The 26,735-nt window shown below is 46.5% G+C and overlaps 1 protein-coding gene across 6 annotated transcripts in view; it reads right to left on the reverse strand.

Moving 5' to 3' along the window:
• YEATS2 (YEATS domain containing 2) overlaps positions 1-26,735 on the reverse strand; it is a 300,282-nt gene that overhangs the window by 138,640 nt on the left and 134,907 nt on the right. For all 6 annotated transcript variants that reach the window (XM_063915696.1, XM_063915693.1, XM_063915695.1 and 3 more), the window contains one exon: positions 11,658-11,882. In XM_063915696.1, coding sequence (XP_063771766.1) covers positions 11,658-11,882 — 225 coding nt within the window. The remainder of the gene's footprint in view (positions 1-11,657; positions 11,883-26,735) is intronic.

Below are 26,735 nucleotides of genomic sequence, written 5' to 3' on the forward strand. Positions count from 1 at the left end.
CTTCACACTGCTCTGCCTCTGCCTGCACTGACTCGAGTATAAGCCGAGGTGGCTTTTTCAGCACAAAAAAAAGTGCTGAAAAAGTCGGCTTATACTCGAGTATATACGGTATATATATATATATATATATATATATATACACACACCTCATCCAGGGGGTGGGGTTAGCAGCATGTAACTTGGTGTAGTCTGATAAATGGGGTCTACTTACCTTTTAATTTTGTCATAGAAGAGTAAAAGGAAATTAAGATTTCACAGAGTTGGACCACTTGCTGGCTTAAATGGGATAGAAATCCCCTGGATGAGACAGGAGACAATGATGTAGTTGGCTCCGCCGAGCCACCCAGGAAGTCACTACCAGTCTAGTTGAATAAGCCCTTAGAGTCGGGACCATGCTGCTCTAGCAAAATGCAAGTCTGGCAAATGACCTCTGTGATTCAAAGGGAAATGGTCTGCTTGCAGGCAGGCCTGTCTCTCCTATGAATGTCATAAAGCACCAGTAAAGCATCAGTAGGACACAGGTATTTAGCCCTATCACCGTAGACCCTTAGCACTCGCACAACATCCAAAGAATAGGGGGATGCCGCCTCCGGTAAAGTGGGAACCACGATTTCCTGGTTAATGTGGTAACTGAAAAGTACCTTGTGTTGAAAGCTATATTAGTTTGCAAAACTGCAGTCTCATGGTGGAAGATAAAAAAAAGCCGATCTATGCAACAAATCACCAAGTTCCATAACAAAATTTTTTACAATATTCCCATGCGCTTGAAAACCACCAACCTGAAGCAACAATGTATTAAAATATAACTAGCAGCTCCCATCTTGAGTATACTGTGATATCAAAAAACTATGAACTACAAAATCAGGCAATGCAAATTACCTAGGGAGCGCTTCATTCATTTATTATCAAATTGTGACATCATCACGTACATATTATTAAAACAGCATAAAAATACAATAAAAGTAAAACAATATAAATGATACAAAATGTCTCCTTTCCTCCAAATAAGAAATGTTTGTTGCTCAGCACAGAATAATAAGAAAGGATTTTTCAATTGTTAACCAGTGTTCCCTGGTAACTACAGTATATTGCACTTAAGAGTATAGCAGCAGATGGTCATTATGCAGATGGAGCCAATTTGGTTATATTACAAGACTGTGTTCGCCCTCCAATAGTGTGAACATGTAATATAAAAGTGACATCAGGAGGGTAATTTAGTTATACCATCGGTGATCACAGCTTTAGATTTCTCCTGTATCCGTAATGCTCTTTGAAATGAGATTCAAAGGGTTCAAAAGAGGTACTTGAGGGGCCAGAAGCATAACCACTAAGTCCCATGGAACTGGAACGATAAGAGGCACAAAGGGAGTCTAGATGTGAAAGACTCCCTGAAGAAAAGCCTGGATGGCAGGAACAGTCACAATTTTTTTGTGAAAAATACAGAAAGAGCTGAGATGCAATCCCAATATCCAGTCTGCCTTGAAGAATGGACAAATCCCTGGAAAGATGAAACAATAAAGAAATAAACCCCTGCTTGCACCAGGAAAAGTAGGTCTTCCACACCAGCTGGTAAATTTTGGCAGACGTAGGTTTATGAGCACAAAGCACTGTCCTAACCAATGCGTCAGATAAAACTCTAGCTTTTAAGAGAGATGCTGGAGATCTCCATGAAGGAAGAGCCCGACTGAGAAAATCTGGTAGAGTGGCAGCCGCCAAAGAGGTGCCAACGACATCCTGGGAATGTCTGCATACTAGAACCGTTCACGCCAATTTGGGACTACTAGTGTTGCCAAAACTTTACAGCTTTTTCTTACTTAATACACGTTGAAGCAAGACAATTGTAGGAAAGAGGCAGATCATGTCGAACAGCCAGATTGTCAACAAGACAGGCCCCCCCTAGTCTTCAGTCCAAGAGTAATGTCTGGCCACATTGTTGTACAGCTGGTAGGCCCCTAAGTCGACCTCCAGACTGGTTCCACTGGGCCACCAGAAAGCTGAAAAAGCTGCAGGTGGAGGGATCACTTTCCAAGTGAACGTCCTGGCAGCTAAGAGAATCAGTCTCTCAGTTGTCTTACCCCAGGATGTAAAACAGCTGAGATAGCTGGAAGGAATCTTTTGGCCCATTTCATAACTCTTGCCGTTTGCTTCATGGCCTGGGGTCTCCTGGTGATGCCTGAATGCTTAATGTAAACAATAGCTGTTGCATTGCCCGATTGAACCTTGACAGGCAGACAACGCAAAAGACGCAGGACCTGAACGAGAGCCAGGTTCACAGTCCAAAGTGTGAGTAAAATTTATGGGTAGTCGTGCTTTCTGAGTAGACCAGCTGCCCTGAAAGATCTTCTGCAGAGTCACTAGGCCGGAACTAGGAGTGTGCAGCCGCACAGGACGCAAGGGCTCTGTTGGTGGCACCGTCGTCGCTCCGCAGCCCTTTCTTCTGACTAGCAGGGTGCTTGGAAAGGCACCCAGTAGCCAGGATCACTTCTGCAGCACCACCAGAGCATCCTGTGGATGCACCAGACACCCTGCAGTCTGTGTAGCCAAACGGAGAGTCCTCAAGACGCTCAATCAGCTCTGCACTTACCAGCACTGCCCGGATGTCATGGAAGCTGTCTGAGAAAACCCCAAACCGGAGAAGGGCCTGATGACTCCCCCATATCAGAACATGAATACAAGCGTCCTTGAAGAACATGAAGATAAGGACGCCATGTAGTCTCAGGCTTCCAAAGATTGGATGATGGACATGAGACTCTCCATTTGGATAAGAGAAAAACATTTTGCTATCCCTAATGCACACTGAGTGAGAAATAACACTACATAATAATCAGATAATACAGAGATCTTAGTTGCGTATATCTGCAGATATAGGTTTAAGCCCCCAGGCCGAACGGCAAGGCGTCTCTGTCACTGGGTGTCCCTAATACTAGGTGTGGGTCCGGGAACCCAGAGGTGGACATTGAGCGATCATAGATTCAGAATGATGCAGAAGGACCAGCCTGACTTTTGTACAAGGAATAAGCATGAGCAAAACCTTTTCTTTATTTATGAGGAGGCACGGGAACAATGTCTTCGGAAACTGAAAGAACAAATGGATTCCTGCAGGGTTCTCACGCTGGTGCTACCTGAGGGAAGACTGGTCATGAAAAACAAACATGGAGGAGGACCAAAGCATATCTATTAACATTATTTCAAACTAGTCTCCAATGTAAAGAGACTGCTGAACTTTTGAAAACGGGCCCTCACTGCTAGATCCAAGGGTAAAAGGAGACGATCATGTGGCCACTTTATAAGATGGTCTGGGTGCAGGATGACATTATTACAGCCTTCCGTCCCCTAGACATGTGCCCTGTGAAGAGATTATGTGACCCCTAGAAGGGTACTGAAATTTTGGCCTCACCTGCAGTCTAAAGGAAGGTGAATTATATTTTGGTACAGTAGTCTGAGGTAAGTAAATCTTGGAATCTGCAAACAAATTTCCTACTTCTGGCCCAATATCCCCCCCTTTCTTTCCCCCATTAAAGCAAAAAGACTAAGGCCTTTTTAGATTCTGCATCTGCCTGCCATGTGAACACCTACAGGGCACATCTGGCCATTATAGCTGATGCCAAGACTCTAGTAGACACAGCGCCTGAGCCAATAGCAGCCTATCTGATGTTTTTTTATGATACGTATAAGATCATAACGAGTCATACTCTTACATAGATTCTTCCCATCATCCCAACACCTTGTTGACCTATACCGTATCAAGGGCAGGTGTCAGGGCTATACCTGCTGTAAAAAAAAAAATTACTTTGGAAACCTGATCTTTTCTCTTGAGTGAGCAGCCAGCGGACCTATCTGGCAACTACAGCCGACATCTAGCTCCAAATTCTGTTGAAAATCCTCCACCCCAAGAGAGGAGACCTCAGAATTCAAGTCATATACTTGCTGCGGAGGTGCAGGTAAAGGGCACCCCTATGTACAATGTACTACTGCTGGGTCCAGCATTCTCTGTAAGGAGGAGGAGACCTACACTAAGCCCTGCATGGACTGAGAACCCTGAAACCCAAGGAGGTTCTGAAGATATGGCTATGTTACATAGTTGTTGAGGTTGAATAAAGACAAATGGTCATCGAGTTCAACCTGTATTATAAATTTTATATTAATTAAATGCTGAATCCTTTGATATTTTTTTCAGCTAGGAATTTATCTAATCCATTTTTAAACTTATTGATTGAATCCACCATTACTACCCTTTTCTCCGTTGTGTATGAAATTTATTTTCTTCTAATCCCAGGGGGTAAATTCGTGTCCTATGTAGCGTTTTTTTGATAAACAAATCATTTGATAAATCCTTGTACTGTCCCTTTATGTATTTATAAATATTAATAATGTCCCTTCTATGAGATTACCGTTTTGGAATGGTGACCTGCTGCCCCTGGAGGAAGCGGTCTTGAGAGGGACAACTGTTTTGACAACTCAAGTATTGCCTGAGACAATGTACTGGCCCACACTGGTTCAGACGAAGGATGAGGAACTGGTGGAGAACTCGCTTGCTGTGCCCCAGCAAACATGCCTTAAAGAGAACACCCTGGGGCAGAGCAGCGCCATGTGTCTTGTCCTGATGGCTTTTGCAGGAATGGGATTTATGGTCAGAAGCATCCTTTCCAGAGCAGCTCTGGTTGAGATCTCCTTAGAAGACATGATATATATACATTATGGTAAGAACTTACCATTGATAACGGTATTTCTCCTAAGTCCACAGGTTCCACAGGATAACAATGGGATATGATGGAGCGACAGCGGATTGGCACCTAACGATCAAAGCTTTCCGGCCTCCCAGCATGCAACAGGCGCATCCATATATCTCACCCACTGGCTCAGGCAAATCAGTTGTATTCCAAAGCACAAGGCAGGAGCATCATGTAGAGCCCTAATCAGGCGAGAAGAAGACACATGCACACCCTTCCATACAAGAAGGAAGAGGTTAGTGAGTAGAAGGATCCTCAAATCAGGTGCATCAGGGTGGGATCCCTGTGGAACCTGCGGACTTAGGAGAAATACCGTTATCAACGGTAAGTTCTTACCATAACGTATATTTCTCTGGCAGGGTCCACAGGTTATCCACAGGATAACAATGGGATTTCCCAAAGCAATTTAGTGGTGGGGACGCTCCTGATTGCACAGGAGAACCTTACGCCCGAATTCAGCGTCATGAGAGGCAAAAGTATCCAAGGCATAATGTCTAATGAATATGTTAATGGAAGACCATGTGGCTGCCTTACATATCTGTTCTGCTGAAGCACCATGTTGTGCTGCCCATGAAGGACCTACCTTATGAGTAGAGTGAGCAGAGACATTAGCCGGAACAGGGAGATCAGCTTGAGAACATGCTTCTGAAATCATCTTTCGAAGCCATCTTGCGAGCGTCTGTTTAGTAGCAGGCCATCCTCTCTTGTGAAACCCGTAGAGAACGAAGAGAGTATCTGTCTTTCTGATGGCACTGGTACGATCCACGTAGATTTATTGCCCGGACCACGTCCAGCGACGCATCTCCCGCAGAGTCCCGATACCTGAAAAGCCGGGACTACAATTTCTTAATTAAGGTGGAATTTAGAAACCACCTTCGGAAGATACCCAGACCTAGTTATGAGAACTGCTTTATCTGGATAAAAAAAATCAGAAATGGAGAATGAAATGACAGAGCTTCCAAATCTGATACTTTTCTAGCTGATGCCATAGCCAGTAGAAAGAGTACTTTTGCTGTCAACCATTTAAGATCCACCTTGTTAAGTGGTTCAAATGGGGCAACTTGAAGAGCATTTCAGGACTAAACCTAAGTCCCACGGTGCTGTAGGTGAAACAAATGGAGGTTGAATGCGCAGCATTCTCTGGAAAAAGGTGCGCACATCCTGTAAATTGGCAATTTTCTTTTGGAACCAGACAGTCAATGCCGATACCTGCACTCTCAAGGAAGCTACCTTCAAACATTTATCCATTCCTGCCTGAAGGAATGCTAGGACTCTGGAAACTCTAAAAGATTTCGGGTCCATACCTCCTTCACTGCACCAATGAATATAGGCCTGCCATATTTGGTGATAAATACGAGCTGAGGAAGGTTTCCTTGCTCTGAGCATTGTTTGAATTACCTGTTTAGAGAATCCTTTTGACTTTAGGACAGAGGTTTCAAGAGACACGCCGTCAAAGACAGTCGATCCAGATCTCTGTGATAACAGGGACCCTGCATCAGTAGATCTGGACGTTGAGGGAGCAGGAATGGGGCATCCATTGACATTCTCTGCAGATCTATGTACCAATGCCTTCTGGGCCAAGCCGGAGCTATTAGAATCACGGCACCCTTTGTTTGCTTAATTTTCCTCACCACCCTGGGTAACAGGGTGATCGGGGGAAACAGATAAGCCAGATGAAAGTCCCATTTCACAGACAAGGCGTCCACAAAGATCGCTCCGGGTTCCTCTGTTCTTGACCCGTATGCGGGCACTTTGTTGTTCAGACGGGATGCCATGAGATCTATCTCTGGCAACCCCCATTTGTCTACTAGAGTCTGAAATACCTCCGGGTGTAGAGCCCATTCCCTTGCTTGAATGGTGTGTCGACTGAGAAAGTCCGCTTCCCAGTTTAGGACTCCCGGAAGAACACTGCGGACAAGGCTGGAAGATGGAGTTCTGCCCACTTTAGTATGTGACTTACCTCCTTCACTGCTTTTTGGCTGTGAGTTCCTCCCTGATGGTTAAGGTACGCTACTTCCGTTGCATTGTCCGAGCGGATCTGGACTGGTTTTCACTGAAGAATGTCCTTTGCCTGAATCAGTGCCATGTATATGGCTCGAAGTTCTAATAAGTTTATCGGCAGGCAACTTTCTTCTCTTGTCCATTGTCCTCTGGAACCATAATTTCCGGACACTGCTTCCAGCCCTGAAGAGACTGGCATCTGCTGTCAGGATCTCCCATTCTGATATCAAAAAAGGGTCTCCCCTTGTCTAGATGGGATGTCTGTAGCCTCCAGGCTAATGACTTTCTTACCTTTACTGGAAGTAACATCGTCCGTTTCTTTATTGTCTGATGTACTCCATTCCATCTGACCAGAATCAGACGGTGCAGAGGTCTCGAGTGGAATTGTGCATACTCCACCATGTGGAATGTTGACACCATCAACCCCATCACTCGCATGGCTGTGTGAATGGATATCCTCTGACTGTGTAACAAGTCCTGAATTCCTGACTGTACCTTGGATATATTGTTCCGAGGTAAAAATACTTTCTGCAGACCTGAATCCAGTACAGCCCCCAAGTGAGTCAACCGTTGTGACGGCACGAAAGATGATTTTTCCCAATTTATGAGCCACCCGTGCCTCTGCAGACATTTTATTGTCAGTTGGAGATGGTACAGGAGCAATTCCTGTGATTGTGCCAGGATTAAAAGGTCGTCGAGGTATGGAAAAATTCTTATCCCCTGCTTGCGGAGATAAGCTGCCATAATCACCATAATCTTGGTAAATACTCTGAGGGCTCTGGCTAACTCAAAGGGTAGGGCCTGGAACTGAAAATGCTGCTGGAGGATAGCGAACCTGAGATAACACTGATGGGACAGTGCTACAGGAACACGTAGGTAAGCATCCTGAATATCCAGGGATACCATATAATAATATAATGTCTCCATGTTGAACTTTGGCACCCAAATATGCTTGTTTAGCATTTTGAGATTGAGAATGGGCCGAAATGACCCATTTGGCTTCTGGACCAAAAATAGGTTGGAGTAAAAACCCCGTCCCCGTTGTGCCGGGGGTACTGGAATGACTACTCCTGACTGAAGTAATTTCTGAACTGCTTCTTGCAAAGCCCTGGCCTTTGTCTCTACCAGAGACGGGCTGGTGCAGAAGAACCTCCGAGGAAGATGCTTCTTGGAGGGAAACACATAACCTATAGATACCGCTTCTTGTACCCAGGCATCTGTTGTAGATTGTCGCCAGATGTGTGCAAACTGAAGAAGTCGCCCCCCCCCCCACCATGGTATCCCCCAGGTGGAGGCCCGCACCATCAGGATGATGGCTTATCTTCTGGTTTGGAAGCTGGCCCTCTGGTAGCCCAATTCTTTTTTGACTTACCAAACTTATTGTATTGGGGCTGTTAAGATCACTTTTTCCCTTTGGTTTTTACTTGAGACCTAAAGGGCCGGAAAACCGGACCCCTAGACTTGGGGTTATATGTGGAAGGAAACCTGACCTTCTTGGAGTCTGCTTCTGACTCCAGAATATCTGTTAATTCTTTACCAAACAGAATATTTCCAGAAAAAGGCAGAGTCTCAAAAACTTTCTTGGATTCTGAATAAGCTTTCCATGTACGTAACCAAACTGCTCTGCGAGCAGCTATTGTTGAGGTTGATACCCTAGAAGCAATAGTACCCATCTCTATTGCAGCTTCTTCCAAGAATACTGCTGCTTGTTTAATATGGGCTATATAAGATTTTTGCTCTCTAGAAGCTGATGAAAAATCACTTTCCAATGCATCAGCCCAGGCAGCCACTGCCTTTGCATCCAAGCTGAAGCCATAGCTGGCCATATGACTGCTCCAGACAGGGAAAATATGTTTTTTAGAAAACCATCCACTCTCCTATCTGTGACATCATTTAAGGATGTTGATGGCAAAGGCAAAATAGATTTTCGCACTAATCGAATGACGTGCGTATCTACCTTAGGAGCTACCTCCCTTTTTAAGCAGTCCCCAGCTGGAAAAGGATAATTAGAGTCCCATTTTTTTGGGAATTCTATATTTTTTGTTGGGTGTTGCCCAAGCCTCTTCCATAACTTCCGTCAGCTGGTCTGACCCTGGAAACTCAATCCTAACTGTCTTGGGACGTTTAAACACAGGTGCCTTGGTTTTTAACACAGGCTCTGCTGAATCTTCTAAGGCTAGAATGACCTTCATCACTCTAATTAATTCAGCTACATCCACTGAGCTGAGACCTTCTTCCTCCTCTTCGTATACTGAATCGTGAAGGTGAAGATTTACTTACCATCGGTTTATCAGCTTATTTCATTTGAGAAGCTGCTGGGGGAACTGGTATACAGTAGGTAGGGAGCTGCATGTATGGATACCCCATTCCTGGTACAGAAACTGTAGGAATTATCCGTTCTGCTATACTGGACAAGGTCTGTGCAAACATAGCCCAGGGTGGATCTATCTGTACCTGATGGTGTACAGGGATCTGCCTTGTGTTCTGCTGAAAAGCAAAACAATTTGCACATAAACTATACTGGACCAGATCCTGAGAGGATAATACAGTTTTGCAAGACAAACATGATATGAGTGTTGCTGTAAGTGTACCTTCGTCACCTTTGCCGCTCTTAGACATAATAAATAATCAGCACTTTCACAGCGTACTACACAATTTGTGACTAAAATCACTTTAACCTTCTAAGTGATATCAATCTGACCCTACCCATGCACCAGCATGGAGGATCAGAGGAAACAACTGACAAACATATATTAAAGTCAGCAATCACACTAGCAGTCAGTCACATGTTATATATTAGTCATATGAGCACATCATCAACTACACATTTTTTTTTAAAGTACGTAGGCGAACATTTATTGAATCCTGTATAAACAGATCTAACGTATTCAGACGCAATGCTTAGAAAACCACACTAAATGTACACAGACTCATATGCAATAGGCACTTAACAATTCATACTGAAAAAGTAGATAGAATTTTAGTGCTGTACAGCCCGTACTCAGCAGAGTGGGATACAGGAAGACTCACCTCGCTTCCAGTGATCGATCAATACGTTAGCGAACGCTGAGTGGATCCAGACGCTACTAGTGTACACTGCCGCTCCAGGAACCTATAGCAGACACAGATGCTCAGTGAACACAGACGCACCGGCGACCGAGTCTCCTCGCGGTAACGTTCAGTGAACACAGATGCAGTGGTCAGATAGCTGCCTATGCTGCAACCGGATCTCCCATGGTAGAACTTAATGAACACTGATGCAGTGCCCTATGCTGCAACCGAGTCCCCTCTGGTAGCGTCTGAGATGGATGCGAGGAATCAGTTCATGGAGGGAGACTCGGCGGAAACTGGTCACGAACTGGGGGGAGGGGCGACCAGGAGAGCGTCTGACTCTCCACTGCTGACATCAACCCCAGGGATCGCGGCCTATGCTATTCCTGGAGCCTCTGATCCCTAAGGCCTAGTGCTGGAGCACCCGTGGTGGCGGCGCGTCAGCTACCGTTTGGCAGTCTCCTCCCAAAACAGTGCGGCTGTGTCCGTATTCCATCTACTAAGCGGAAACAATGCCTTACCTTCTCCCCATGCTCCGGCCACAGCCTGGTAACGTCTGATGGACCTGCTACTATATCCGACACAGACGCCAGCCGAAACAGCACTGTACTCGTGGGTAAACGTTGTCGCGACACGGCGGAGAGTTGTTGGAGCGACTCTAATATGCGTATAAGACGCTGTTTAGAAAAATCACTCAAAAATAGTAAGACTATAAAAATAAAATAAGAAAGCTTGGGGATGCTAAGGAAACCAGCAGCCCTCTGACCATGATCCGGCTCCTGTCGCACCAAACAAAAAACTGATTTGCCTGAGCCAGTGGGCGGGATATATGGACGGGCCCGTTGCATCCTGGGAGGCCGGAAAGCTTTGATCATTTGGTGACAATCCGCTGTCGCTCCATCATATCCCATTGTTATCCTGTGGATAACCTGTGGACCCTGCCGGAGAAAACCAGGCTGCCAGATGAAAACTGTTACATTATATACTAAGGTTTATTCTTGGAAGTGCCACAATACAATAACCTAGGCAAGCTGTTGTATTAAGGGGCAGTATCTGTGCAGTGTTCAGAAATGCAAAATATTCTTCTCAGGTTAGGAACAATCTAGCAGTGGGTTTGCTACAAACAGTCAATGGATAATGTAATGGATAAACATACCCTAAATACCAAACGCACAGTTATCATACATGCACATAGAAAAGGGGAAAAAAAAAGAAGAACATGGTCAAACTATACACAAACTTCAAGTAGAACCTTAGATGCTAACACTATAGCTGCACAGGAGAACCATGAGGTATAGAGGAAGATTGAACAGCTCTCTTGGTTGTCAAAAGTAACTGCAGGAGCTTATGCTGCTGGACAAATGGCTTCCTCTCAGTGAGAGGGTTTCCCTGGCAGGCAGCCTGAAGAGGGAGAACGCCAAGGTAGGGGAGGGTCAATGGGAAGAAGCACCGCCCCAGGGCTAACCTTCCAGGAATAGCGCCATGACCACTAAACGGCACCATTACGTTAGAGACAGCTGCCTAGGATGCCTCTAACCCTGCTGGATCAGTAAGGCATAAACTGGGCTGTCACTTAAGGACCTTCAGTTTCCACCCCTACTCAAAACCCACTGGTTAATGTCTTATGGGAATATTAACTGTGTATGTCTCTCAGCATGCAAATTAAACTCTTCGGCTCAAATGGGGCAGGGGCTAGTGTGAGAAATTAAGTATTTTATGTACGGTGCTGCGTAATATGAAAGCAAATAAGCAACTTTAGCTAACAAACACCCATTAAAAGAAAAAAGAGAAGGAGGAAGAAGCAGGAAAGTAACTGCAGAATTTGAAGGTAATAACACCAGAGTATTGCAAGAAAGACATGGAAGGAGGCCATACCAGACACAATTTTGCAGCTCATTGTGATTGGCTGGAAAGATTTCCCAGGGGATTCAGCAAAGCTCGCTGCCTGGCCTTGGGGGACAATCTTGCAGCTGGTAGTGATAGGCTGGAAAGCGGTGCTGCCATGGGGTCCAATAGTAAATCTCTGGGTCATTTTTGTAGGTGTACGCTCAAGTGATGAGGGCTGAGGGCAAAATGTGGGTTCTGAAGTCATGCTAAAACCTTAAAGGAGGGAAAAAACGCAAGATTAGTAATAATACATCATCAAGTTTATTAGAGTGTATAATAAATTGACAACTCAACAGCCACACCTGCGCTACAGAGAAAGCAAAAAACAAAAAAATCTTTAAAAGGATACGTCTGCTTTTATAACATACATTATATATATTTATCTTCCAATTTGAAGAATACTGCTAGTATGGAGTATAGAAGGCTTGTGCTGGGCTGGCACTTTGTTGAATCTGTAAAAAAAAAATTGAATATCCTCCTGTCCTCTGTATCCCCTTTCCAACATACAATCATTCTTAATTTACGTGTCCTGCGCTTCTTTAGCAGCATCAGCTGCCATTTATTTATTTACTTTTATTTTAATTTCTTTATTTCCATTTTAATTAATTTGTGGCTTTATGGGAATGCTGATGAACACGCATCTTGTAGGGGATGACTCTAGGAAGGGTTACCTGGTCACTACCACCAATCAGTGACTAGGAAACCAATGTCAGCAAACAACTGCCACTGCATCTGTGTCCAAAACCACCACCAGGAGAAGCATAGGCAAGTATTTCATGGAGGGAGTCAGCCCTAGTTTCAGAGTCCTGAGTGATGGAGGAGTGCAGGACCTCAGGTGATGAGGGCAGTGGTCAGGTGGGGGCTACTATTGATGCAGCGCAGCAGTATGGACAAAAGTGGGTCAACAGAGAGATGTGCATATGCCCTGATATTGATATCTCCTCTTTGGTGGGCTTTATTTACTTTTAGTTTTTTTCTGTGGAAAAATATTATGTATGTGAGCTTAGGAGAGCATTACACCTTCTAAGACTGCAAATGATATTTATTATTATTTTTATTTGAGGTATGACCAGTGACATCACTTTTTTACTTTAAAATTGTGAGTTATACAGTAATTTTCTTCTGTAATGTCTGTGTGCAGTAATAAGCCCTCTCTAAGAACTAGAGATAATTACTGGCCTTCCTGTCCAGAGATTAATTTACTCCAGATAGTCTCAGTTGTACAGCTATCCCCTTGTCTCATTATCCAAGACAAGAGAAACAGTTCAAAGACTAGAACTATGGGAGGAAAGTCATAAGGATTTATACAAATGTAAGTTTGAATTGCCAAATGGCCGTCTGTAATAAGATGTCCAGTGTATGTTTTACAAGCTGAGAAGTGGGTCCATGCATGTCGGCGTTAGGACCCAACACCGGTATGGTGGAGCCAGCATGAGTCAAGTCACTAGATCAATTCATTGCAGAGCTGATATGGATTACTACATGTCCTGAGGGGGAGGCACTCGATATACCGGCTGTTGGGATCCCAGCGCTCAGCATACAGGCGCCGGGATCTCGATAGCCGGTATACCGGCAACTATTCTCCCTCTTGGGGGGTCCATGACACACCTGGACGCGTGCCCACAAGGGGCTCCTTTGCGCTTGCCCCGCTCCCGGCATTCCTGATCCCGGAGCAGGTATGCTGGGCGCTGGGATCCCGAGCGCCGGCCAAACGTAGTACACCCGTCCTAAGGAGGTTATGTACATGACTATCTTCCTCCCAAACCTCCCACTCTATACTAGCCCTGCCTAGCAGGAGACTTTTCCTCAGGGGTTGCCAGCCAACAGGTCAATGGCTCAAGTACTTTCTGAAGCCAGGAGCTGATAAAACGCTATAGAGGGCTTGCACAAGTGTCTTCCATCACTGGAGACAATGCTAGAATCTACTATAGCTCAGAAGCCATGCAAGATCCTTCCATATTTAGTACGGACTCTTCCCTCACAGGAGTGTGTCCCAAGTGATTCAGGATTTGAGGACCTTGCCATTTTTGAATAGCAAAACTTTACTACAGTAGACAGGATCAAAGATGATTAATACTTCTGGCAACTGTGGTTATTGTCCGGTTAGGATCACAGATTCACATTGAAACTTGGACATTTTGGAACTTGTGAGCAGAAATATGACAGTTATGGCTGCTTGTGCATGGAGACACGGATTGGGGAGGAAAGGGGTAGGCATAGTAAAGGTGTATTCATATAATTGTAAATAATGCGGACTGACACAGAGACTTCTATACACCTGTGCAAGCTATATTATTTGCAGGTGCTTGAGGATGATGCTGCCAGCACTTGTGAACCACTTCCGATTGGCTGATTGTAAATACACCTCTAATAGGCGTTTTTCTTTGTTAATCATTCATACAGTTTAGCAAAACATACAGTACTTAAGTTACAGTTAAATAATGAATATTGTATTAAAGTGCAGACTATCATCTTTAATTTGAGGGTATGAATTACAGCAGGTTAATATGTAGTCCCCTCTTTTTAAAGGGACCAAAAGTAAATGGACAATTGACTAAAAAGCTGTTTCATGGACAGGTCTGGGCTACTCCTTTGCTATTGCATCATCAATTAAGCATGCAAAAAGCCTGGAGTTAATTCCAAGTGTGGCATTTTTATTTGGAAGCGGTTGCTGTAAACCTACAAGCGGTCACAGGAGCTCTTAATGCAAGTCAGACAGGACATCCTTAGGCAGAAAAACAAAAACATCCAATACAGAGATAGCGGGAATCATAGGGGGGGAGGGAGGGGGGCGCAATGGCGAGCTCAGCAACAAAACAAGGCCTGGACATCTCCGGAAGACAATAGTGGTGGAAGATCGCAGGATCCTTTCCATTGTAAAGACAAACACTTCACAACAATCAGACAAATGAAGAACACTCGCCAGGAGGTAGGGATATTTTTATTCAAGTCTACCATAAAGAGAACACTTCACAAAACCAAATAAATAAATACAGAGTTCACCACAAGGTGCAAACCATTCATACGCCTCAAAAATAGAAAGGCCATAACAGACTTTGCAAAAAAAAAAAACATTTAAAATGCCAGACCAATTCTGCAACAGAATTCTTGGGACATATGAAACTATCAACCTATACCAGAATGATGGGAAGACAAAGACTATGGAGAAGGATTGGAATGGCATGCCACATCTTCATTAAAACAGGGTGGAGGCAGTGTGATGTGGCATGGGTATGGCTTCCAATGGCACTGGGTCACTAGTGTTTGTTGATATGACAGAAGGGAAATAAATTCTGAACGGTATAGAGATATACTGTCAATTGAATTCTACAAAGATGATTGGACAGTGCTTCACAGTACAGATGGACAACGGCCCAAAACGTACTGCGAAAACAACCCAGGAGTTTGGTGGGGTTTTTCTTAAGGCAAAGTGGTGAAATATTCTGCAATGGCCGAGTCAATCACCTGATCGAGCATGCATTTAATTTGCTGAAGGCAATACTAAAGGCAGAAAGACCCACGAACAAACCTCAACTGAAGACATCTGCAGTAAAGGCCTGGCAATGCACAACAAAGGAGGAATCCCAGCATTTGGCGATGTCCGTGGGCTCCAGACTTCAGGCAGTCATGGGCTGCAAAGAATTCTCAAATTATTTTATTTATGATTGTTAATATGTCCAATTACATTTGAGCCCTCAAAACAGGGGACTGTGTATTATGGTGAGAAGGGTGGTCTCTCACTTGATTTGTTCACATTCTGTTGGTATCAGCCAGAGGAGGATTTACCACAAGTAATGTTCACGCTAGGCTGTTTTAGCAGGGCGCAGCGCCCCGCCCGATTTTATAAGGGCAAAATCCACCCTGCCCTTTCTGTGGCGCCCTGCTAAAACAGCCATCCGCTTCCTGCCCTCTCAGCATGTAAAGAAGCCGTGCGCATGCACACGGCATCCATTCATGCTAGGGGAGAGAGCTTGGGGAAAGCCCAGCACCTCCGTAGGTGCTGGGCATGCCCCCATCAGTGACGCCGCCTGCCGCCCACACCCCCTGCAGTAACGTCTGCGGGCCGCACCGCCCACTTAAATTACATTTTATGACCACGCCCCCTGGTTTACATGTCCACACCCCCTTTTCGGGCACGCGTCACATACATGCCCCCCGCAGTCCGGCCCCCTGCCTATTATTATTTCTAGAGTGAGCACTACACAAAGCAACCAAAGCAGCTGCTTAGGGCCCTGTTGGTCTCAGGGGGCTCGCCGACAAGGCTGTATAAAGGGCATTTCTGGCAGACCACGAGCTTCACCAAAAGGTGGCTGAATACTCCCAGAAGGCTCTCAGTAATTAGACACCTGTTGGGTGCCGGCTCCAGCGCATGCCTGTGTCTCCAGTCCTGCAGTACTCTGCGCGTGACCAGTCATGACACATGACATCCACCACCTACTTCAAATTCCAATCAGGCGTGAATGGGGGATGGCTGGGGTGGGGGTGGCAGACAGTGTTATTTTAAGTACAGTGTCTAACACCTGCCGGCAACAGTCATGGCTGAGGAGGCGGCACATACTGACTGCTGATATATCAATATGCTATAATACTGTATTTTAAGTACTACCGTGTATGAGAGATGCCTGCTACAATCAGCGGTGCATTGATATATAATTGACTGAGGGGTGTAATAATGGGTATTATAAGGGATGGAGGACCTACTAGGCTGCTACAATCAGAAAGGGGGGGGGGGGGGGAGACACTATAATGCAGTCAACACCAGTGTAATTGGGTGTAATAATAAGTATTATAAGGTAAGTGTGCCTGTATTATATATCAGTGTCCCCCACATGCACACACATACTGTCTGTAGCACATCACCCATCCCCTATTAGCAGGTCTCCCATCCCTTATAATATCCATTATTGCATCCCTCAGTGACTGTATTGACTATATATCAGTGACTTTAGCGTGACTACATTATACAAGGTCGGACAATTAAGTTAGCGAACGGTAGGGCATTTCTGATTCCGCTGAAAATGTCAAAGTGCTGATCTGGCTGAACCCTCCCAGTAGGCTGTCGGTGACTAGATAGCTGCCAGGTGTGATTTTAAGGGCAGCATGGACGGTGTAATGGTTAGCATTACTGCCTCACAGCACTCAGGTCATGGGTTCAATTCCCACCATGGCCCAAACTGTGTGGAGATTGTACATTCTCCTCATACAGTACTTGCATGATTTTCCTCTGGGTACTCCAGTTTCCTGCCACAATCCAAAAATATACTGATTGGTTAATTGGGTCCCAACAAAATTAACCATAGCGTGAATGTGTACATGTGGTAGGGAATATAGATTGTAAGCTCCACTGAGGAAGGGACTAATCTGAATGGCCAAATGTTCTCTGTAAAGCGCTGCAGAATGTGTGTGCGCTATATAAATAACTGGTAATAAATACTGTAATAATTAATACACTAGTACAACTACCATTCGCCTGCTATAATCGGCTATGGGCAGATTGGGGAGCATACACTGACTGGGGGGGCAGCAGGACCTGTTGGCTACAATTGGTGGGGGGGCACACTGAGGATTGTTTGAGGAAGGGGGCCCCAAATCGGTGTCTTGCTTAGGGCCCCATGAGGTCTAAATCCGCCTCTGGTATCAGCCCCCCCAGTGGATAAGAAAAATAAGATTTTACTCACCGGTAAATCTATTTCTCGTAGTCCGTAGTGGATGCTGGGACTCCGTAAGGACCATGGGGAATAGCGGCTCCGCAGGAGACTGGGCACAACTAAAGAAAGCTTTAGGACTACCTGGTTTGCACTGGCTCCTCCCACTATGACCCTCCTCCAGACCTCAGTTAGGATACTGTGCCCGGAAGAGCTGACACAATAAGGAAGGATTTTGAATCCCGGGTAAGACTCATACCAGCCACACCAATCACACCGTATAACTTGTGATACTATACCCAGTTAACAGTATGAAATATAACTGAGCCTCTCAACAGATGGCTCAACAATAACCCTTTAGTTAGGCAATAACTATATACAAGTATTGCAGACAATCCGCACTTGGGATGGGCGCCCAGCATCCACTACGGACTACGAGAAATAGATTTACCGGTGAGTAAAATCTTATTTTCTCTGACGTCCTAAGTGGATGCTGGGACTCCGTAAGGACCATGGGGATTATACCAAAGCTCCCAAACGGGCGGGAGAGTGCGGATGACTCTGCAGCACCGAATGAGCAAACTCTAGGTCCTCCTCAGCCAGGGTATCAAACTTGTAGACTCTTGCAAAAGTGTTTGAACCCGACCAAGTAACAGCTCGGCAAATTTGTAAAGCCGAGACCCCTCGGGCAGCCGCCCAAGAAGAGCCCACTTTCCTCGTGGAATGGGCTTTTACAGATTTAGGGTGCGGCAGTCCAGCCGCAGAATGTGCAAGTTGAATCGTGCTACAGATCCAGCGAGCAATAGTCTGCTTAGAAGCAGGAGCACCCAGCTTGTTGGGTACATACAGGATAAATAGCGAGTCAGTTTTCCTGACTCCAGCCGTCCTGGAAACATATTTTTTTAGGGCCCTGACTACGTCCAGTAACTTGGAATCCTCCAAGTCCCAAGTAGCCGCAGGCACCACAATAGGTTGGTTCACATGAAAAACTGATACCACCTTAGGAAGGAATTGGGAACAAGTCCTCAATTCCGCCCTATCCATATAAAAAAATTAGATAAGGGCTTTTGCATGATAAAGCCGCTAATTCTGATACACGCCTGGCCGACGCCAAGGCCAACAGCATGACCACTTTCCGCGTGAGGTATTTTAGCTCCACGGATTTAAGTGGCTCAACCCAATGCGACTTCAGGAAATCCAACACCACGTTGAGATCCCACGGTGCCACTGGAGGCACAAACGGGGGCTGACTATGCAGCACTTCCTTAACAAAAGTCTGAACTTCAGGCCGTGAAGTCAGTACTATTTTGGAAGAAAATCGATAGAGCCGAAATCTGGACCTTAATGGAACCCAATTTTAGGCCCATAGTCACCCCTGACTGTAGGAAGAGCAGAAATCGGCCTAGCTGAAATTCCTCCGTTGGGGCCTTCCTGGCCTCACAGCACGCAACATATTTCCGCCATATGCGGTGATAATGGTTTGCGTTCACTTCTTTCCTAGCTTTAATTAGCGTAGGGATAACTTCCTCCGGAATGCCCTTTTCCTTCAGGATCCGGCGTTCAACCGCCATGCCGTCAAACGCAGCCGCGGTACGTCTTGGAACAGACAGGCCCCCTGCTGCAGCAGGTCCTGTCTGAGCGGCAGAGGCCATGGGTCCTCTGAGATCATTTCTTGGAGTTCTGGGTACCAAGCTCTTCTTGGCCAATCCGGAACAATGAGTATAGTTCTTACTCCTCTCCTTCTTATTATTCTCATTACCTTAGGTATGAGAGGCAGAGAAGGGAACACATACACCGACTGGTACACCCACGGTCCACAGCTATCGCCTGAGGGTCCCTTGACCTGGCGCAATATCTTTTTAGCTTTTTGTTGAGGCGGGACGCCATCATGTCCACCTGTGGCCTTTCCCAACGGTGTACAATCATTTGGAAGACTTCTGGATGAAGTCCCCACTCTCCCGGGTGGAGGTCGTGTCTGCTGAGAAAGTCTGCTTCCCAGTTGTCCACTCCGGGAATGAACACTGCCGACAGTGATAACACATGATTTTCCGCCCATCGGAGAATCCTTGTGGCTTCTGCCATCGCCATCCTGCTTCTTGTGCCGCCCTGTCGGTTTACATGAGCGACCGCCGTGATGTTGTCTGACTGGATCAGCACCGGCCGGTGTTGAAGCAGGGGTCTAGCCTGACTTAGGGCATTGTAAATGGCCCTTAGTTCCAGAATATTTTTGTGTAGGGAAGTCTCCTGACTTGTCCATAGTCCTTGGAAGTTTCTTCCCTGTGTGACTGCCCCCCAGCCTCGAAGGCTGGCATCCGTGGTCACCAGGACCCAGTCCTGTATGCCGAATCTGCGGCCCTCTAGAAGATGAGCACTCTGCAGCCACCACAACAGCGACACCCTGGCCCTTGGAGACAGGGTTATCCGCCGATGCATCTGAAGATGCGACCTGGACCACTTGTCCAACAGATCCCACTGGAAGATCCTTGCATGGGACCTGGCGAATGGAATTTCTTCGTAAGAAGCTACCATCTTTCCCAGGGCTCGCGTGCATTGATGCACCGACACCTGTATTTGTATTAGGAGGTCTCTGTCTAGAGACGACAACTCCTTGGACTTCTCCTCCGGGAGAAACCCTTTTTTCTTGTTCTGTGTCCAGAACCATACCCAGGAACAGTAGACGTGTCGTAGGAACCAGCTGCGACTTTGGAATATTCAGAATCCAGCCGTGCTGTTGTAGCACTTCCCGAGATAGTGCTACTCCAACGAACAACTGCTCCCTGGACCTCGCCTTTATAAGGAGATCGTCCAAGTACGGGATAATTATTTCGGCCATTACCTTGGTAAATACCCTCGGTGCCGGGGACAGACCAACGGCAACGTCTGGAATTGGTAATGACAATCCTGTACCACAATTTTGAGGTACTCCTGGTGAGGAGGGTAAATAGGGACATGCAGGTAAGCATCCTTGATGTCCAGTGATACCATGAAATTCTCCAGGCTTGCAATAATCGCCCTGAGCGATTCCATTTTGAACTTGAACCTTCGTATATAAGTGTTCAAGGATTTCAATTTTAGAATGGGTCTCACCGAACCGTCTGGTTTCGGTACCACAAACATTTTGGAATAGTAACCCCGGCCTTGTTGAAGGAGGGGTACCTTGATTTCACCTGCTGGAAGTACAGCTTGTGAATTGCCGCCAGTACTACCCCCCTTTCTCCGAGGGCAGCAGGCAAGGCTGATGTGAGGTAACGGCGAGGGGGAGTCGCCTCGAACTCCAGCTTGTATCCCTGTGATACTACTTGCAGAACCTAGGGATCCACCTGTGGGCAAGCCCACTGGTCCCCGAAGTTCCCGAGACGCGCGCCCAGCGCACCTGTCTCCACCTGTAGAGCCCCAGCGTCATGCGGTGGACTCAGAGGAAGCGGGGGGAGATTTTTGATCCTGGGAACTGGCTGTCTGGTGCAGCTTTTTCCTTCTTCCCATGTCTCTGTGCAGAAAGGAAGTGCCTTTGACCCGCTTGCTTTTCTGAAGCCGAAAGGACTGTACCTGAAAATACGGTGCTTTCTTAGGCTGTGAGGAAACCTGAGGTAAAAAAAATTCTTCCCAGCTGTTGCTTTGGATACGAGGTCCCAGAGACCATCCCCAAACAATTCCTCACCCTTATAAGGCAGAATCTCCATGTGCCTTTTAAAGTCAGCATCACCTGTCCACTGCCGGGTCTCTAATACCCTCCTGGCAGAATGGACATTGCATTAATTCTGGATGCCAGCCGGCAAATATCCCTCTGTGCATCCCTCATATATAAGACGACGTCTTTAATATGCTCTATGTTAGCAAAATATTATCCCTGTGTAGGGTATTAATATTATCTGACAGGGTATCAGACCACGCTGCAGCAGCACTATTCATGCTGAGGCAATTGCAGGTCTCAGTATAGTACCTGAGTGTGTATATACAGACTTCAGGATAGTCTCCTGCTTTTTATCAGCAGGCTCCTTCAAAGTGGCCGTATCCTAAGACGGCAGTGCCACCTTTTTTGACAAATATGTGTGAGCGCCTTATCCACCCTAGGGGATATCTCCCAACGTGACCTATCCTCTGGCGGGAAAGGGTACGCCAGCAGTAACTTCTTAGAAATTACCAGTTTCTTATCGGGGGAACCCACGCTTCTTTACACACTTCATTCACTCATCTGATGGGGGAACAAAACACTGGCTGCTTTTTCTCCCCAAACATAAAACCCCTTTTATGTGGTACTTGGGTTCATGTCAGAAATGTGTAACACATTTTTCATTGCCGAGATCATGCAACGGATGTTCCTAGTGGATTGTGTATATGTCTCAACCTCGTCGACACTGGAGTCAGACTCCGTGTCGACATCTGTGTCTGCCATCTGAGGTAACGGGCGTTTTTTTTGAGCCCCTGATGGCCTTTGAGACGCCTGGGCAGGCGCGGGCTGAGAAGCCGGCTGTCCCACAGCTGTTACATCATCCAGCCTTTTATGTAAGGAGTTGACATTGTCGGTTAATACCTTCCACCTATCCATCCACTCTGGTGTCGGCCCCACAAAGGGCGACATCCCATTTATCGGCCTCTGCTCCGCCTCCACGTAACCGTCCTCATCCAACATGTCGACACAGCCGTACCGACACACCACACACACACAGGGAATGCTCTGACTGAGGACAGGACCCCACAAAGTCCTTTGGGGAGACAGAGAGAGAGTATGCCAGCACACACCAGAGCGCTATAAAATGCAGGGATTAACACTATAACAGTGATTTTTCCCCAATAGCTGCTTGTATACACATATTGCGCCTAAATTTAGTGCCCCCCCCTCTTTTTAACCCTTTGAGCCTGAAAACTGCAGGGGAGAGCCTGGGTAGCTGTCTTCCAGCTGCACTGTGAAGAAAAAATGGCGCCAGTGTGCTGAGGGAGATAGCCCCGCCCCTTTTTCGGCGGACTTTTCTCCCGCTTTTTTCATGGATTCTGGCAGGGGTAATTTATCACATATATAGCCCTGGGACTATATATTGTGATGATTTGCCAGCCAAGGTGTTTATATTGCTGCTCAGGGCGCCCCCCCCCCCCAGCGCCCTGCACCCATCAGTGACCGGAGTGTGAGGTGTGCATGAGGAGCAATGGCGCACAGCTGCAGTGCTGTGCGCTACCTTGTTGAAGACAGAAGTCTTCTGCCGCCGATTTTCCGGAACACTTCTTGCTTCTGGCTCTGTAAGGGGGCCGGCGGCGCGGCTCCGGGACCGAACATCGAGGTCGGGTCCTGTGGTCGATCCCTCTGGAGCTAATGGTGTCCAGTAGCCTAAGAAGCCCAAGCTACCACCAGTTAGGTAGGTTCGCTTCTTCTCCCCTTAGTCCCTCGCTGCAGTGAGTCTGTTGCCAGATCTCACTGTAAAATAAAAAACCTAAAATATACTTTCTTTCTAGGAGCTCAGGAGAGCCCCTAGTGTGCATTCAGCTCAGCCGGGCACAAGATTCTAACTGAGGTCTGGAGGAGGGTCATAGTGGGAGGAGCCAGTGCACACCAGGTAGTCCTAAAGCTTTCTTTAGTTGTGCCCAGTCTCCTGCGGAGCCGCTATTCCCCATGGTCCTTACGGAGTCCCAGCATCCACTTAGGACGTCAGAGAAACAAGAGCTGCTCATTCTGCACCTGCCGTAGCAATTTGGAACTCCGGCCTTTCTGGATTGCACAGCTCTAAGTGGGAAAATAGAAAACACAAAAACAGGATCCTTCAGAAGCGCTCCGGAATTAAAAGCAGCTGTGACTCCCAAGCAGTTGCTGATCAGCTAATCAGCGCAATTACAGACAGAAACCAAAGAAAGTCTTGGAAATATTTACAGCGCTATTTATAGAGTGATTTTAAATGCACATGGTTCTCATTCCTCAAGGGAGTAATATTACCGTTCCAAGAAACTTTTATGTCCATCCAAGTATAGAATCCAAAAGGTTTTATTATAAAACAATAAAATATAAGAAATGTTTCAGCCCATAGACATCAACCGATTTTAACAGGTCAGCGTTAATCTCCAGAAAAAAAGGAAGGGTTATCTCACCGGACCTCCCGGACACTAGATTAGATGCACGGCGTACCCCCTGCTCCGGAAATATTGCTTTTACCGGAGCTGTGCGCTTGAGGGCTTCCCCGCCGCTAGTCGTCCACCGGTCTTTCTGCGTGTGAGACGTCCTCCTTATCACACTCGTTCCCCTGCTTTACGACTGGTCTGTGTTGAAGAGACGTCCAGCTCTCTCGTTGCTATACGGCTGGTCTATAGTAAAACATACGTCCGACTCTCTCCTTGCGCTTAAAGTGACCAATTCCACCTACTGCAGCCGATGCGTTTCCACCCAATCAGGGTCTTTGTCGAGTCCGGGTTTTCCAGCTAACTCAGAGCCAGCAGGAAGTTGGAAGCAGTAGAGGAGTATAAAACTCCTATACACCGACTACACGGGGCATTGATGCCTGTCAGAGGCCAGAGGTAGGCTGCAGTTTTATAGTGCTAGGTAAGCTGCGTGGGGAGGATTATGTTTAGTCTGTGTCCAAGAGGGGTTAGGCTGCAAGGGGGAAGGTTGGTTAGGCACCCCCCTCGGAGGGTTAGTCTATGGGGTGGGAGGCTAGGTTTAGGCAGCAGGAATGGAGGGTTAGGTACCTCCGGGGAAGGAGGGGGGTGGGGAAGAGGGTAGAACACACTTCACTCACCCCTGTCGGTATTTTCAACTTCGGTATCCCAGTGTCTATATTTCGATTGCCGGGATGTCATACTGATCCCGTATGCTATGTCCAGTGTCTGATGCCAGTAAAGACATTGTTTTACCAGAAAACCTGCCTAAGAGCAGGGCTGGACTGGCCATCTGGCACATGCCAGAAGGGCCGATGGGCAGGTGGGCCGATCCGGTCCCTCAGAGAGCCGGGAAGGCCGTGCGCAGCACAACCTCCGGCTCTCTGCTCCAGCCGCCCACACAGGTCTCCATGGAAATGGGGGCGTGCCGTGAGTCCGTGCCCCCACCCCCAGTAAGCGTCGCCATGGTAACGGGGGCGTGCCACAAGTCCACGCCCCCATGACTCGCACCACGCCCCCGTATAACGTTATGGCGCGCCCCCCCCGTGACGTGCATGCGCGCTCACGAATGCCCAAGCCAAATTAGATCCCCAGTCGGTCGCTGCCTAAGAGTCCTTATTTCCAGTACCCGTTTTACAGTATAAAAATGGTTGCAATTCCAAAACGTTTGGTACAATATGTATTTGGATTAAAGCTGAAAGTCTGCACTTCAACTGCATCACCATTGTTTACTTTCAAATCAATTGTGGTTACATACAGAGCCAAAATAAGGAAGTGTCCAAACTATATATATTATGTTCTGGTATGCATGTTTTAGTGTCCTTTTTCTTTTCCGTACACAATACACAACATGGAGAAATGTATCTAGTGTATTAAAGACAATACTGACCCAGCAAAACAGATACAGTAGGTAACATTGAGCATAACTACATAACGCAATTCTGCTACATATATTAACAGTGCTTTTTTAAATTAATGCATTTTACATCTGTAATATACAATTGCGTACAGCGCACCATCAGAGCCTCTTGAAGTACACCAGTTCTTGGAGGTCACTGGTCTCTACTCGTGAAGTATAATCTTTATCACTCAGTCAGAAAGACATTTCTGAATGGAAATTGTAGCTTTAAGAGTCAGCTCAGTATACTTTGTACACACAGGTATTAGATGAAATGGCAAAAACGAATGAAATAGCAAAGTATGGCTCCATAGATGGGTATTGAGCAGGAAAGACAAAGTAACAGACATAAGAGACATTTTACAAATGGTAAAATGGTTCCTACAAAAAACCACATGGAGCAAATTCAGTTAGCTGCGGATTGTGTCGTATGGTCTCTCCTCCCGGGTAGTGCAGCAAGCAGCCCCCAGCCGCACGGTTACTGCTTGCACCAGGTGGTGAGGCACTTTACATGGGAGTAGAGACCAGGCAACACATCCCTTGGGTAACCAAATCTGCCTCATAGAGCCTACTAGAGACTACATAATGACAAATACAAACAAGGTTTTTGCAAAAATAGGATTTAAATTACCTACCGGTAAATCCTTTTCTCGTAGTCCGTAGAGGATGCTGGGGTCCACATTAGTACCATGGGGTATAGACGGGTCCCTTGGCAGCCATGGGCACTTTAAGAGTTTAATAGTGTTGACTGGCTCCTCCCTCTATAACCCTCCTACCAGACTCAGTCTAGAAACTGTGCCCGAGGAGACGGACATACTTCGAGAGAAGGAAATACACAGATAGTGGTGATATTCACACCAGCTCACACATAACAGAAAACCAAGCTAACTAGCTTGAAACAAGTCAGCAACGGCTGAACAACAGTACTTAAAGAAACAATGCAGCACTTAACCAAGTAACAACGCAGTAACTAACTAAGTAACAAATGCAGGAAAACGAAGCGCTGGGCGGGCGCCCAGCATCCTCTACAGACTAAGAGAAAAGGATTTACCGGTAGGTAATTAAAATGCTATTTTCTCTTACGTCCTAGAGGATGCTGGGGTCCACATTAGTACCATGGGGATGTACCAAAGCTCCCAGTACGGGAGGGAGAGCGCGGAGGCTCCTGCAGAACTGATTGACCAAACTTTAGGTCATCAGAGACCAAAGTATCGAACTTGTAGAACTTAGCAAACGTGTTCGATCCTGACCAAGTAGCCGATCGGCAAGTAAAGCAGAGACTCCCCGGGCAGCCGCCCAGGAAGAACCCACTTTACGAGTAGAGTGGGCCTTAACAGATTTCGGACACAGCAAGCCTGCTGTAGAATAGGCATGCTGGATAGTAAACCTGACCCAGCGAGAAATCGTCTGCTTAGAAGCAGGACACCCAACCTTGTTGGGATCATAAAGGACAAACAAAGCGTCCGACTTTCTGTGACAAGAAGTTCTCTTCACATAAATCTTCAAAGCCCTCACAACGTCCAAGGATTTTGAAGTAATTGAGGAGTCAGTAGCCACTGGCACCACAATAGATCGGTTGATATGAAAAGTCAACACAACCTTCGGAAGACAGAGCTGAGCTCAGGACGCGTCAGCAATATCTTCATGAAAAATCAAGTAGGGGCTCTTGCAGGACAATGCCCCCAATTCCGACACACGTCTAGCAGATGCCAATGCCAAAAGTGTGACTGCATTCCAAGTGAGAAATTTGACTTCAACCTCCTGTAAAGGTTCAAACCAATCCGACTGCAGGAACTGCAGCACCACATTAAGATCCCAAGGTGCCGTAGGAGGCACAAATGGTAGCTGGATGTGCAGAACACCTTTCAAGAAAGTCTGAACCTCAGGGAGGACAGCCAATTGTTTCTGGAAGAAAATGGACAAGGAGGAAATCTGGACTTTAATGGA

This window comes from Pseudophryne corroboree, chromosome 4, assembly GCF_028390025.1.
Source record: "Pseudophryne corroboree isolate aPseCor3 chromosome 4, aPseCor3.hap2, whole genome shotgun sequence".
NCBI lineage: Eukaryota > Metazoa > Chordata > Amphibia > Anura > Myobatrachidae > Pseudophryne > Pseudophryne corroboree.